Source organism: Dermacentor variabilis, chromosome 4 (assembly GCF_050947875.1).
Source record: "Dermacentor variabilis isolate Ectoservices chromosome 4, ASM5094787v1, whole genome shotgun sequence".
NCBI lineage: Eukaryota > Metazoa > Arthropoda > Arachnida > Ixodida > Ixodidae > Dermacentor > Dermacentor variabilis.
This window is the reverse complement of record NC_134571.1, coordinates 186193641-186210050: the sequence shown is the minus strand read 5'-3', so window position 1 is coordinate 186210050 and position 16410 is coordinate 186193641. Positions and strand designations below refer to the sequence as shown.

Genomic DNA, 16410 nt, shown 5'->3' with positions numbered 1-16410 from the left:
TGGGCTCTGTTTCTAAGCCAATATAGCTACCGCATAGAGTACAAGGCCGGCAAGGAAAACGCCAACGCAGACGCACTCAGCCGCTTGCCCATGCCGATAACAGATGTTTGTCGATCGGGCACCTTACCAGAATACGTGTTGTCTTCAGAGACCCTTGACAGCTCATTCGTGCCAGTGGATGTCATATGGGCGCTGACGAACGGAGATGAAAACCTTAGCGTTGTGCACCACTTTGTACTGAATAAATGGCCTAAACGCTTGTCACCGTGTCTCAATCACCTTAAACCTTATTTTTGCAGAAGACTGGAGCTGTCAAGCGTAGAAGGCCTGCTCTACTGGGGTCATCGCATCGTTGTACCCCGCAAAGCGCGAGTCTCCATGCTCGCTGAGCTACATCGGTCACACCGGGGTGCATCTGCGATGAAAAGAATGGCTCGGACACTGTTCTGGGGGCCTGGGTTGGATGGTGAGATCGAAAGCCTTGCACGTTCGTGCATCTCATGTGAACAAGCTCAGCCAATGCCCCATCGACAGGTTCCTATCTGTTGGCCAGAAACGGGAACCAAATAGTCAAGGCTTCACATTGATTACGCCGGACCGATAGAGGGACGCATGCTGTTGATAGTTGTCGACTCGCATACTAAATGGACTGAGGCACTTCCCGTCAAGTCGGCGACCACAGAAGTCACAATTGCGCGGCTTCGAGAATTGTTTGCGCGTTTTGGCTTGCCGCAAACAGTTTTATCAGATAACGGGCCTCAGTTTGCAAGTCAGCAGTTTTCCCAGTTCATGACTGTCAACAACATAACTCATCTACGTAGTGCGCCGTACCACCCACAATCTAATGGTCTCGCAGAGCATGCGGTCCGCACAATAAAGGATGGCCTTCTTAAGCACTCGATGGTGAACGATCTCGAAAAAAAACTAGCGTGAGTGCTCCTAGGCTATCGACGTACCCCACTACTGTGCGGCGAGTCTCCTTCAGAGATGGTGCTGAACTACCAAATTCGTTCACGCTTGGATACTTGAGTCCCTTCTCTGCCTCGAAGTTACTCGCAGCCTCCCAGATTCCAGTCCGGCGACCAGGTGTGGGTGCGCAACTTTGGCCAAGGGAAGCGTTGGCGTCCAGGCATCGTCAAGAGCATAGAGGGTTCACACCTTGTAACGATCGACACTCCAGATGGCCTAGCCAGACGTCACTTCGACCAAATTTTCCGTCGCATGCCTGTGTCACCCGTGACCCCAAAAGCGGAGGCTCCCGACTCGCTTCAACCCAGCCCGGACAACAAGAATCGGCCCACGTCAACGCCACAAGCCCGGTGCAGCCTGGCCACTCCAGAAGCAAGTGGCGCTGCGCCTGTTCCTTCGACAACACCTCCAACGTCCCTCCCAGTCGAACAGGCTCTCTCTCCCCCAAGTCCACTGGTCTTACAGAGGTCTACGCGACAACGAAGACCCGTGCAAAGACTGCAGTTTTAAAAGAAAGGGAGAAGTGATATGAAGTGCTGTGCCACATGTGTCAAACATGATTCGTTCTTTTTATGTTACGTCATAGGCAAGCAGCCTATATATCTAGTTTGCTGTCACTGAAATAAAACAGTGCGGTACGTGCTCTTGGATCATCTCCGTCACTCTGCCACCCGCTACAACAGAAACCATTTTTATTTAAAGTTACCTGAATGAAAAATGCAAGTCACTGTATGCACAGTTATTCCTGTGTCCTCTAGTCAGACTGTAAAACAAAGTGCTTGACAAGGTCAAGCATGCGATTATAGCTTTTTTCAAAACTAACCCTCATGTTTGAAAAAAAAATTGCTACCTTATGCCATCCTACTGATCATGTGTGATATGCTTAGGTGTTTTCCTTTCCTGCAAGCTATAGAACTACGACAATGCACTAACAAACACAGTATCTACACTCAGAACGACAACACGATGTTCACAAGATGGAACAGCTTCTTGATTCTCAGCTTGAACATCTTTTGCACTATAGTTGTGAACTGTATGTCACAAGGACGCTCGACTCGACTTGCACCCCCTTATGTTGTTTTCCCACAGTGCTCTCACATCTCCTGTAATCCGGCTGCCCCAGGTGACTCGGCCGGTGTAGTCGCAGAAGAGTATGGGATACGGCATGAGTGTTGCGCTGCTAACGCCACCTAACAACGGGGTTACTCGGGCGCAAAAGGGAGTAGCCTCTTTCTCTTTGGCTTGGCATCAGTGGGGCGCGTGAACTTGTCGCGCACCTGTTGGCACACTCTGAAGGACAAACACGGTCTTTCAAATGCACCGCCATTTGTGTGACTGTACACACAAACAATTCAGCGTTGGTGTCCAGCATGGGGGCGAACATATTCACTCCATATCCTATTGTGATGAGTTGGACTTCCTGGATTCGTCCGTGACCATCGGCGTGATGTATTGGTAGTAATTTGGCTAGCTGGCATTGGTGTATGAAAGGTGTAATAAATGGCCTTTTGATTGTTTGCACTACTGTGTTGTCGTTCCTTTGTCCCGAGCGCACGTTTGAGATCTCACAATGTTAAATTTTGGCTCAGAAACAGCTTTATATTATGCGTGCCTTACAATGAATAGCTTGTTGCACACACGCATTCACTTTCAGTTTAACAAGACATCTTGTTGGGTGAGTTGGTTCATAATACATAATAGGGGCGTGCGAATATTCTAAACTTTCGAATAACGAGTCAAGTAGTGTCCTGTTCGATTAGGTCTTCGAATCGAGTAGTCACTATTCATAAATGTGAAGATTTTTCTAATACTTTTCAAATATTTCAGAATGCCAACTACACCCAATTAAACATAACAGTGGAGCAAAAATATGGTCAATTTTCACCCTCATGGGCATAGTATGGACATAAAACATGAGAATATGCGTAGTGAAGCAGGCTACATTGTTTACGTAGCCTGCTATAGGTTACAGACTATACAGAGATTATTCACACACACACTGGAGAGTCCTGTGCATGCAAAGAAACTACACTTGTTTGCTCCTAATGCTTTATTTGCGTTCTTAATAAGCAATGCTTCATGACATACTGTGTAGTGACAGAAACCTGCCAACTTTAAGAATACTGTACTAGAATGTGAACATTGATTTATATTACGACCACTTTCATCTGCACTTCTTTTTAATTTCTCTTCCATTCATAACAATACTAATAGTGGTAATGGCTGTTCATTATTTGAAAACTATTCAACAACTATTCAATAGTTTATTCAATTCGCTTTTGGCACTATTCAATTCGTATTCGATTTGGTCTCAAAAATCTCAATTCACACACCCCTTATACACAATAAATTAAAAGAGCACAAAAAAAAAAAAGGACATAGACAAGACAGCAAACAGTTCCCTACAAGCACCGAGTACCAGTGAAAGGACAGTTCATGGTCTGCAGATGTGCAAAAGCAGATGCCCCACCAAGGGTGATGAAAAAATTAAAAATTTTTTATCAGACATAAAGGAGCGATCACCACATAATTCAAATCTAGGTTGAACAATCCCACCGTGCGCCCAAGACAGGAAAGGCACGACTCACTGACTGGAACGCGTATAGGAATGAGCTTGACAACGATTCGGACATCAAAGACATTGAAGCTTGGCTGAACGGTATCGTAGGGGTGGCTGACGGCCACACCAGGGCGATTCAACTAGACGAGGACAATCCAGCGGTCGATAACCACCTACTGCACTTATGGGAGGCTCAGCGATCGCTCCTCAAACGATGGCGACGCCAAAAGCTCAACCGCAAGCTCCAGCGCCGAATTGCCCTATTAAGCATGCAGGCACAGGAGTATGCTGAACTGCTAGCAAGTCAGAACTGGCGATCCTTCTGTGACCAACTTCAAGGGACCCTCAGCACATAGAAGACTTGGCATATACTTCGAGCCCTGATCGACAACACCCACACCAAAACCCAACAAAGACATACAATCCACCGACTAATCTGCAACTATGGCAGCACAGAGGATCAGCTACTCCAAGAACTTCAGGCGAAGCTACACGGCTCAGCTAACCCACAAACCACTGCCACCAACCTTTCCACCCCCAGGGAGTACCAAGGAGCGCCGAACGAAGAGCTAGATCGGCCTTTTACACAGGCAGAGTTACAGGCGGCCCTCTCTAGGCTAACACGCAATACGAGCCCGGGCAAAGACAGAGTCACCAACAAGCACCTTCGACAGCTACCCCCTCGGGCGCTGACGGCTCTCCTTCGGTACTATAACGACTGCTGGATAAAGGGCGAGCTACCAACAGCCTGGAAACACTCGGAGGTAACCATGGTACCCAAGCCAAACAAACCCATCTCCATCGCAAATCTCCGCCCCATCTCACTTACATCCTGCACCGAAAAACTGCTTGAACACATGGTCAACGAGAGGCTCACCACACATCTCGAGGAAAACGATCGCTATTCGCACACCATGTTCGGCTTCCGCCAGATGCTCTCCACACAGGACGTCCTCTTCCAGCTAAAGGAAGATATTCTTGACCATTTTAGCAAACACAGCAAGTCTTCCATTCTAGCTCTAGACGTAAAGGGCGCCTTTGATAACGTGAGCCATGAAGCCATTCTCCGTAACCTAGAAGATATCGACTGCGGAGCCAAAACATACGCCTACATGAGCGCTTTCCTCACCACTGCCAACCTCCGGAGCAAGACATTTCACCTACCTAACAGGGGTATGCCACAAGGTTCAGTAGTCTCGCCACTCCTCTCCTCCCCCCTCCCCCCCCAAACGTGGCCCTCCTCAAACTTCCCCGCCTCCAAGACACCATCCCAGGGATATTCCATGCTCTATATGCAGATGATATCACGCTGTGGATGAGAGGCACGAGCACGGGCGAACAGGAGACACGTCTTCAGGAGGCGGTCATCATCATCGAATGGTACCTCAACACCTGCGGCCTCCACTGTGCCCCGGATAAATCTGAGCTATTAGTACTCGGGGCACGAACCCGGGGCCGGCCCCCAAGCCACGACGCACCAGACCCGCAAGTCCTTCTTCAGGGAGTCCCGATACCGAAGGTCGACTCACTTCGAATTCTCGGAGTCCATATACACAAGGACGACTCCAGCTCCACCGCACTCCCCAGGCTACACAACACCGTGGCACAGCTTACTCATCTGATACGACGGGTGGCCAATCGCCGCAATGGCCTCAAAGAGCACGACACCTTGCAAATGGTACAAGCCCTCCTTTACAGCCGCATTACATACGAAACTCCTTACCTCAACCTGAAAACAGCCGAGAAACAAAAGCTAAACCTTCCAATACGAAAGGCCACGAAGCTCGCCCTAGGACTGCCGACAATCGCCTCCACTGACAGATTGCTTCGCATGGGAGTTCACAACTCCTGGGAAGAACTCACAGAAGCGCACCTCATCAACCAGATCGAGAGACTCAAGCTAACAACCACAGGCCAAGCAGTCCTCCGATGCACAGGATACGTAACGAACCCAGAACATGATGGCGAATGTAAAGAAAAGATCACGTTGAAGCTCCGAAAATGTCTACAAGTTTTTCAGATACCTCGAAACATGCATCCAGAACACCATCAAGGCAGATGGCTCGCCAGGGTAAACGCCATCAGACGCAAGCACCGTAACGACAAACAGGCGCGCTACGTGAACACAGCCAAGTATCCGGGCTGAAATGCCTTCGCCATCAGCGTCACAGACCACAAGGGTACGACACTGGCGTTGGCTACCATTCTCACCAAACGCGCCGACACAGCTGAAGAGGCCGCTATAGCACTCGCCACCCATACAAGCGAGCATGCCATAGTGGTCTTCACTGACTCTCAAACAGCAGCGCGTAACTACATGAAGGGCAGGATCTCTATAAAAGCGATCAACATACTGAAACGTGGCGACACTCCTCCCCCCTACACCTGCATCATGTGGGCTCCAAGACACGAGGGACTCAAGGGGAATGAAGCGACACACGCCGCGGCCCACGCAAGCGTCAACCGGGCCTCCCCGTACGAGATTCTAGGCATGTCCCACCCACCCAAATCAGCGGAGAAAACAGAAACAATACCGCTAACTTATCAAGCACTACTGCAGCACTATCGCCTTGGACTTGGACCTCCACCACATCCAAAACTAACGAGAAACGAAGGCACCGACTACAGGCGACTCCAGAGCAATACCTCTACCCATGGAAGCTTACTGCATCATTTCCACCCGACGCTATACAGCTACACCTGTCCACACTGCAAGGTGCCAGACAGCCTGGCGCGCCTCCTACTGCAATGCAAGAAAACCAGAGAAACCACCACAGCGGCACAACTAGTAGCCCCAGCAGACGCACACCCAAACCTCCTCGCTGAAACGTGAGAGGCTGCGATCTCCAAGCCTGACCTGGTCGACCAGCATGAACTCGTCGCCCGGGCCCGGAGGGCGATCCAAGCCAGAGGGCTCCTGGAATAAGGGGCCCTCCCACCTCGACTGACAAGTCACTGCTTCAAATAAAGGTTTCATTCTCTCTCTCTCAGACATAAGAAACTTGTCAATTCAGTCTTTCCAGCAACCTAGTTTCGCCTTTGCTCAAGTTGGCAGATATGTCACTAACACAATTGCCCCCTGTTCTCCATCTTATCCTTGTTTTGTTTTATTGAGTTTCTTGCCCTCCTTCAATTTATTCACTTCCAGTATTTGCTTCTGCTGTTTCTTCTAATTATTTATCTCAATGCCCTAGAGCACCCACTTCCCGTAAGAGCCTGGACAAGGCCTGCAGTGAGAATAGGCAATCAGCCACTCAAACTTAAATGGCACACCCACCTGAGCTGGGGGTCCTTGCTGAAGTCCTCCTGGGCCCACTTCTTCAGCAAGCCTTTCATCTTCTCCACCACCCGTGGGTGGCCCTGGTGGGAGAGGGCAGATTTGTTTCCATACAAAGGCACCAAGGGATCGAACAAGCCTTCCAATGCTGTTCACACCAGTTCAAACATTCCAAGATCAGCCACGCAGGGCTCGTATATATGACTTGTACCTTCAGATTCTTACACAACAAGGAGTGCAGACTTTTGAACAAAATTCAGCCACAGAGAAATCATACAATGTCTTTTCTGTCATGCCTTTGTGTCTCTAATGTCTGGCTGGTTATCTGGACACCCTGGCTGCATGCACTAATGAGATGAAATTTAAGCATGCACAAATTACACTAGCTGCACATCACAACTCAGCGACTAGCACGGCTTGCAGGTCGATTACATATAGTGGGCTTGTGTAGCGCCAAGCACGCAAGTGTGAAACAGCTAGTTCACACTACCAGTTTTGGCAATGCCATTCAATGAACAGCACACAAAAACACCAGACTACCAAGGAATACCTCGATGATACAGAGCGTGGTTAAGTAGGATGAACAAGTGGACTTGCAAGTGGTCCACTGGGAGTGGACCAATGTCAAGCAGACCATTGGTACAGTTTAAAACAGCCATGAAAGCACTCCACCCAACAGCTGGCTATACTCCAATTAATAATGGCAGTTTCATGTACAATTGCAAAACAGGTAGTGCTACTAACCACACTTACCACACTTACGGTTACTAAAAAAAAAAAGTTTAACGGTAACAAAGGGCGGTGTGGAGCGTTCCACCCCCTCCTTCCCTCTACAAGAGTCTGACCATTTAAGTTGGATGAATGCACACTACTAAACTGAAGGAGGGAAACACTGCACATACCTTGGAAAGAAGCTTCTTGCACTCAGACTCAAACTCTCGAGAACACACCTCCAAGTGAAAGATCTTGCCACAGTTCTTTACACAGGCATCCAGCAACTGCAGATGACGTGAAGAGATACACATCAGCAAGCTTCCACAGCGTCAAGGATATATGAGCAATAAAAGGGTTATATATGCCGTTTAAAAAAATAATAAAACCACACCGACCAAATTATCTTTTTGTTCATATCAATTCAAGAACAACGAACATTGTAGTGGGCACTTCGCACATTGAGAGTGAAATACTTTATTCTAGTGGCCATTGGTTCCAACCTTGCTGCCTTGCAACCTTAATATGTACGTGCTCCATCTTGCTCTCCCTTCCTGCACACAGCTTCTTTTTACCAGTTTCCCGTTCAGGCCATAACAATATTCATAGGGTAATCATCCTGCCAGTGATGAATTTCTCTAGCTACTTTGAGTTTATGACAGTATTTTGCACACACTTCAAATGGACATTAATTTGAACTTTTAGACAAAAATTCTGTCATCATTGCTTCACCGTCAGTCATGATCAGATCACCCTTGTCATAATGCCATCACTGCATGCCTACGCTGGTTTACATGTTATAATGTGATGACATCACTCCAACAAACAATATGTTCACATCGGGCAGCACTGTGACACTGCCTACTGGGCCCTAGTGTCGAGTCCACAAATCCAGATTCACCGAAGTGGGCAGGAGTAGGCAAAGAAATCCCCTCGCATGTAAAAGAAAAAAAAAAGGAGGAAGGGGGCAGGGCACTGGACACACGAGCGGCCCACAATCGTGGCCAAGGCACCAAATGCTGCCACTCACCGTGAGTGCCTGCAGCGCCACCTGTGGGATGGTGTGGTTCATGCGTCGCATGATGCACTGCAGGCAGTCCTTGGGGCCTCCTGGGACAGCACCCACCCGGTCACAGATGTCCAGGATGAGGGCCCAGTCCTCGCTTGTGTTGCGCTCGCTCGTGGCCTTCTCTGCACAGCAGGAACAGCAGAAGAGAAGGACAGGGGCTTATCACTTTCAAGCACATGCTGAACCAGTGGAAACATGCCAGATGTAAAAAAAAAAAAAAAAAAAAAAAAAAAAGACACCTGTAAGCACATTCGAGAGTCCAAAAAATGCTAAGGTGTCACGGGAAGTCTGGGCAGGATTAACAGTCGATGATCAACAGCCAATGTTTCGTCATAGGGACATGTCTTGATTTGTACTGACAAAGACATGTACCCATGAAGTTTACCACCCACCACTGCTGCTTCATTGCAGTCACGAGTGTTACTTCCACATCAAACAGTTAATCTAGCACAAATGACAGGAGTGGTAGCAAGCATGTCACAATATCAATAAGTGCCCATCACTTCAGTGGGACACTGCACCATGGATATTGCATTATTCAAAAGTGTTTCAGAAAATTACCGATAGAGACTACAGCTTTATGCTAACATTTGCATGTTGCTCAGGAACTTGCTGCCGTCGTTACAATGCCCTACGGTCGGCCGTACAAGTTGCGAAATTTCACAAAAGCCCCTCCTTTTAAGAATGTTAACATCTACAACGCCAAACCTTGCACTGCTTTAGAGAGTTCATTGTAGTGCTGCATAACAATATAAAAAGAGCGGGCAAGAGTACAGTTACTTGAGAACACTGATGCTAACATGTTACACAGGAGCATCGGAAATGACACAGCACACATGGTGGACCAGTCAGTATTAAACAAGTTCAAAGGCTTAATTTCGGCTAAAGCAGACTCTAGGAAAAACTTCAAGCCGTATCAGCTCCACACAAGTTCTGTGGAAGTCTCAAACCCACCTCTAACAACAATAAATAGATCCCATCTGTTTCACGACAACAAACACATACCAATCACTTAAACCAATGTACATAAGCATGAAAAATCTTCAAGAAGGCTTATGTCCCAGCAGTGTGAAGCACCACCAGCCTCACTAGGTAACGCAGTTTCAACATAGTAAGTTGTCCCTTTGTGTTTTACTGACATAGCGCTAATGTCTTTCCGAAACTTGTCCAGAAAGAATCATGACAAAATTTCATCACAACACCATGAATAATATGAAATAGCAACTGCTGATGCCAAAATATGGGCACACCCTTAATGTGCCATAGAGCAAAAATTTGTAACAGCTGCATGTGTCTACAGTGCTGTTACCTCTGTTTTTACTCTAACAACCCTTTAAGAAGATTTTGAGCTTACTGCTGTTTTGTTTTTGTTCAAATTTTGCATTAAGATGACACTTTTCAGGTTGGATTGTGCACTCACACACTTGGTATCTTTGATTACTTGGATTGGCAGACACCACACAGTGTGGAAATTTGTGTTATGTGAAGCACTTTGCAGATAGCGGACTATCCAGCATAATTTTGGGTACTGTTAATATTTACCAAATGGACCAACATGTTTGTGCAAACAGCAATTATGCGTGTGTGACAAACACATGTATGACACGAGCACATGTATGACGAGCACATGTATGACGACAGCATCAAGGCAACAATAGCAAGACGGCCACGAAAAAGGCACAACGACCGATTCATTGTACTACACCAAAGGAACAATTCCACCTGGGCCTATCCCGAAGCTGAGGCACAATTTCAGATATCAAAGTGCTAGCTGCTACAAGGGAAGGACGGGGGAAGTGGCGAGCTCGTGCTTTTATAAAGAACTTGCTGCTATGCAATGTGATGGATGGATGGATGAATGGATGGATGGATGGCGGCTATACCCTTTGTAACGGGCGGCGGCTGGCGCCACCTAGCCTTTTGCTCCCCCTCCTATTTTATTATTATTTTTTTCCCTTTCTTTAAATCCTTTTTTCCTTAACCTAGTTTTCACTCCCCTCCTCCCCCCAAAATAACTATCTAAAACAGTAGAGGAACCATTATCTCCCCGGTTTATGGTATTATCTATCCCTTGACTTCCTCCACCAATCCTCTAGCCTCCCCTTCGTTACTGCCACTCTTTTCTCGTCTATTTGCCCTCGTTCCCCGGGAAAACCTAATGCCCCTTCCATATCTGCCACTGTACCCTCTGCCAGGGTCGGACGAAGGTCTGTGCATCTCAGCACTATATGCTCAGTGGTCTCCATTTCGTCTTCAAATTTAGCCCTGTATGTTTTCGTTCTCAAAACCCCCGTCCTAGCTTCGAATAATAGTGAGCTACCCCGTGAGTTATCAAATAAGAGCTCTCTCTTAATCTCCTGTTTTTGTGACCTATACATTGATAGCGCTGGCTTTCCGAGCATTCTTTCTTCCCACATTTTTCTTTCCGTCTCCTTCACCTCCTTTCCCACACTAGAACCACGTTGGACCCCCTCCCTCGGCTGTAGGTATCTATTCCTCAGCTTCCTCGTTCTGAGTGTCCACTTTGTGTTTAAACTTTTCATGTACAGATATTTGTACACTTTTTCTGCCCACCTTTTTTCCTCCAGTGCTGGGAGTCTCTGTTCAAATTTTAGTTTACTTATTGCCTCTCTACCTTCGAATGACATCCATCCCATGTCCCCCTGCACTCCCTCATTAGGGGTGTTCCCGTGGGCTCCTAAGGCCAACCTGCCTACACTTCTCTGTCTCGTTTCCATGCATGCCTGAACTTCCGATTTCATGCACAGTACTGAATTTCCGAATGTGAGGCCAGGTACCATAACCCCTTTCCATATGCCCCTAACCACCTCGTACCTATTATAGTTCCAAAGTGCCTTGTGTTTCATTACAGCTGAGTTCCTTTTCACTTTTTCGATCATAATTTTTTCCTGTTCTTCCAAGTACTTTTTGCCCTCGTTTAGCCATATGCCCAAATACTTGTATTTTTCAACATGATCAATCTTAGTGCTTTGTATTTCCAATGGTTTCCCCCTTTCTTCATTGTATACTATTATCCCAGACTTCTCTCTACTGAATTGTAGTCCCAATTTTTCCCCCTCCTCTCCACATATGCTCATTAGTTCCTTTAGCCCTACTCGGGTGTCAGCAAGCAGTACAATATCATCTGCATACATCAGTCCGGCTAGTACTTGAGTTACCTTCTGCCCTTCCAGCATATAGCTTATGTCATGCAAAGCCCAATCGTAAAGTTGGCAACTACTTGCACGTTTACCTTTCCGCCCTTGTGGCCTCGTTGAAACCAGCACATCTGCTCTACCTTCTTAAAGGGACACTAAAGGAAAATATTAAGTATGACTTAATTCGATAGCTTATTTGTCTAGAAGTCTATCGTTGTTTCCTGGGCACCAATATGCGACCTTGTTGTAAGAAAACTACCACTGAACATCCTGCTGCTACTCCTCAATTTGAATCACCAAAACTGAGGCCATGACGTTATGTCCAGGCAACCACTTACTGCCACCATCTGCGAATCAGCCACTCCTCTCTCAACTAGCATCGACGTTTCTTGAACTGCCTGCCTCTTGCCTCATCTCCATCTCATGGCTAGCCCGGTGGCCTGGTGTCACACCAAGCATCACACGAGAGAGGTACCATACTCCACAACAGGTCATGCCACCCGAATGTTCCATTTTTGTCAATTTCTTGCTTACAGAAGCTCTGTTCTCGCTATGAGTGATGAATATCTTATTACAGAAGCTCATATTTCAGCATAGCTCGACTTAATATTTCCTTTTAGTGTCCCTTTAGGCAAAGTTTTGCCATGCGATTCAATGTGACACATTAATCGTTGCAAAACGCCAGCTGACGTTGGCACAAGAGAAGAACAAGTGCATCTGTGTCTCAAAGGGTAGAGCAACAAGCTCTTGTGCTGGTATCCTGGCTCAACCCCCTATCGGACATACTGAAGAAGCCCAAAATAAGGGCCAACAGAAACTGACCACAAAGTACCTGATGTGACGCAAAGAATTCATAATCATACATATATAACTAGTCATAAAAGAAGCAAGCTGATGCTAGTGAGACCTGGCAGCTACAAGTCAGATAAAAGCTAGACAAATAATAATGGCAAGTGCTTTACTTAATGATATAATACAAAATTAAGTTTGCGAGATACGAAAGAAAACAAAGCTGCTGAACACATCATCTTGAATAAAAATGCTACTCAAGTAACAGATGGAGACTTTAGATCCACATGTTTCAGAAGTCACTAGGCACCTGGTGCACCCACTGCTCTGTGCAATACAAAAAAAGATCACAGAAGGCTCTCCCAGCAGCAACAAATCAGCTTTGCTTCAATAAACCAGTAACTGGAGCAGTAAAGGCAACCAAAAATAGCATATATATAACAAAGTTGGCAAACTTCTCACTGCTGTATGTTACTAGCTGTGCTTGTCCTAGTCATTAATGGCCCAAACTGATGACACTCAGAAATTTTATTTGTGCTGTTAAGCATAAGATTTGTTCACAGCTTAAGAAAAACCCTAACAGAAGATGGACATGGTCCAAAATTACAATCAAGTCATGTCTACCAAGTTCCAAGGTACGAAGTGCAGAGATATTGTTAATGGCAGCCCTATATTAGGTTCTGAAGACATGAATGCAAGCTGAATGTCATTTTATGTTGTCGGTGGTACAATGTGTGTACACCTGGCACGGCTCTAGGGAGCACAGCTTTAAAGTACAGCTGTTTCATTGAGAGCAAGGCTACATGGCCTACTGCAGCAAGTTAGGTGTGTGGAAAGTTTGCAAGAACTAGCGATACCAGCCAAGCAGCTTGTTTTTGTCTGAAATACTCCATCAGCCAATTAGCAAAACTCAGATGCGGCAGCGCATCTCTGGCCAATATAGAAGCAGCGTGTGCAACCTTCCCTCATTGCCCTTGAAGAATTATCAAATTCTGTGAGTTTTGTTGAGGCAGGCACAGAATAAGAGGATCCACATCTTTGTTGTAGCCCAGACATCCGCAAAGAATACAGTATTTCTGGTGGAAAGGAAACCGCATAACACCGAAGAGAGAAGTACCGCAAGGATTTGTCCCCTTCCCTGTCCTGCAACAGTTTCCCTTTCACCAATTGGTATCCAGTAGCCCGACTGAACAATTTATTAACCAATACTTCTGCTCAGGAGGCTACAAAGACATTTCCACACAAAATCTAAACTGCTGCATAGTTTGGGCATGTATCTCATAATAAAAATGTGCAACACTAAGCTACTGGCACATAGAACAAACTGCAATCGCGAATTCCACAGTGACCACAAGCTTCACAAATTTTGTAGCTCTTTCATGGAGGCCGCACTTTTGGTTATTGTGTAACTTAAGGTTATTGTGAAACTTAAAATTATTGAGTTAACAAAACTAACTACTGCTGTTAACCTACTGTGAAACATGGTTATTTAGTAACTTCATGCTCTGCTTGGGGCCCTGCTGTCTGTAGTATGCACTAAGTAAATAAATATGAACACTGCTGCTTTTAAACCCAGCAACAGCAGAATCCTGTCAAAGGCTAATCACATTTTTTTAGTACTGATCCACAGGCAATGCAATGTATTGTCTAAAAAAATTAATGAATAAGCAAAACAATCTGTTAAAGCTAACTTCACTGGCCAAGCAAGGTGCTGCAATGACTACCAGCACTGCTGTTTACATTTCATCTCACCCCCAATAGCATATGCACAACTGGTTTTGCATTCTCATGGTGCAGCCTAGCCTGTTTACAACAACTGCTCCACGGTACAAGATAAATTTTGCTGCAAGAGAAGTTTGTTACAGTCATACTTTCCCACAAAACAAAAGTTTGAAGGAGCCAAAAAGTAGAAGAAAAGTGTATGGGTATGAATTGTGGGAAGCCAGTCATGTGGTGAAAGTGCAAGTTTGTGCATTATCTGCCTCTGTGCGTGTGTGTGTGTGTGTGTGCGTATATGCATGTTGCGTCATAATTCTAATTAATTCAGGGCGTAAACTAGACAAGGACAAAAAGCTCAACAACAGGAAGGGCAACCCGTCCTGTTGTTGCATTCTTTGTCCTCGACATGTTTGTGCCATGAATTTCTTTTAATCCTGAACAACACTTTGCAATGTGGTGAACACAGTTTAAATCACAGATCCAGGACCTCGAAGAGGTGCAACATAATGCCCCAACACATTTCTCTCGCATTTACTGCTAGACCCACACTGATTTACTTACTTTAGGAAATGTGTTGTGTGAGGTCTGGTCACACAGACCCCACCTAAAGACTACATTGTCAAGGTTTGTCAGGTGACCCACGTGGTGGCAGCACAAAACGGAGCGCTCATGGACGCCTGACGTCAGCACTGTGTGCTACCATGTTTCCTGCAGTCTACAGACCTAAGAGATAAAACTGCGACAGTGGCACATGCCATTTCCAATTTGTGCATGCCTATTCACATTCCTCTAATTGTCCTCCCTTTCTCTTTCATGAGCCTTTTCCCTCCCCAACTCTGAAGGGGAGTGCATCAGACTCCTTGCTGGTTAATCTCCCTGCCATTCCTCGTGCCACAAGTATGCTGTGACACACAGCAATAAATTCTTGTCCGCTCAAGTATCACAACACCTGGCTCCATTCGCACTTATCACTTGCTTCATGTAAAAGCAGACTTTAACAGAAACACAGTGCAGCTGCCTGAACAGCCCATATGCCTCCCCTTGTGCGTTGAACATGCTCTTCCTCAGACTTTTGGGTGCGCAAGTTAAGCAGCATTCCTCTGCAAGACCTCAACTTACTTCTGGCAGTAGAGCCCGGTTCAAAGGCCCTAATAGAAACAACCGGTCAAGTGCTGCTCACATCGCAAAGGTGGTCACAACAACGTGTCACCTGCACTGTACCAGCAAGTAGAAATGGCAAGTAACAGCAGCAGGCCTGTGGACACCAAAAATTTGAAAAGTACTACAGTTGAAGCTAAAAATTACTATACTTTAGTGAAAAATGCTAAAAATTGATGTTACTTAAGATGTTGACTGCTTATAAAAAATTTTGCTAGCTCTGTTCATTAAGGACACTGTGAACTTGCACTCTAGAGTTGCAAATACAAAGATCTGTGCCGCAAATGAAGATATTCGCGAAACCATTCAAGTGTAATGGCAGTCAAAATTTCACTGCTGTTCTACGTGGGTACTGTGGAGTGGGTGGCGCTGCTGTCGAGCAGGTCCAAATCACGCTTTTAGGTGCTACGTGCATGCCGAGATAGTGCATCAAAAGCAAAGCACTGATGAAAATAAAGCAGAAAATGTGTTGCATGCATCTTGGAAACACTTCTGCTTGGATATGTGTAGGAATTTATGTTTGAATAATATGTGTGAAGTGTAGCAGTAAAACGAGTTGGAAGGTACATGGCTGGGTGTTTGCTGTCAGTGTCAGTATGCCGTCATGTAGCGGGTATACTTTTTGCCTTGCTTTTCACCATACTTTACATTAGGCACATTTTTTCAAGAGGTTAGACAGTTGCTTTCCAAGTATGATAGACACGAAATAGTCAATGTTCTTGTATTTCACATTCTTGTAGAAAGTTCTCACACAAAGACCATGTTCTGTGACCTTGACAAAGCTCACTAAAGATTAAAAAATGCTTAATCCATTGTGCAGCTGTGTGCTTATCACAAATCTGCAGATTTAACAAATGCGGTGAAATAAAATTTTAAACGGCCAGAATTCCCTAGGCGCCTGAAAACTATGATAACCGAGTGGGTATGAAAAATTAAGGCACCGCAAATTTGGTGAGCGACTGTATTTTGCATTCTTTTAAAAGTGTGTGCAAATGAGAAA

At 45.9% G+C, this 16410-nt stretch overlaps 1 protein-coding gene across 2 annotated transcripts in view; it reads right to left on the bottom strand.

Moving 5' to 3' along the window:
* Positions 1–16410, bottom strand: part of Stam (signal transducing adaptor molecule) — an 86280-nt gene that overhangs the window by 65275 nt on the left and 4595 nt on the right. For both annotated transcript variants that reach the window (XM_075690725.1, XM_075690726.1), the window contains exons 2-4: positions 8548–8708; positions 7709–7804; positions 6807–6889 (exon numbers count right to left, since the gene is read on the bottom strand). In XM_075690725.1, coding sequence (XP_075546840.1) covers positions 6807–6889; positions 7709–7804; positions 8548–8708 — 340 coding nt within the window. The remainder of the gene's footprint in view (positions 1–6806; positions 6890–7708; positions 7805–8547; positions 8709–16410) is intronic.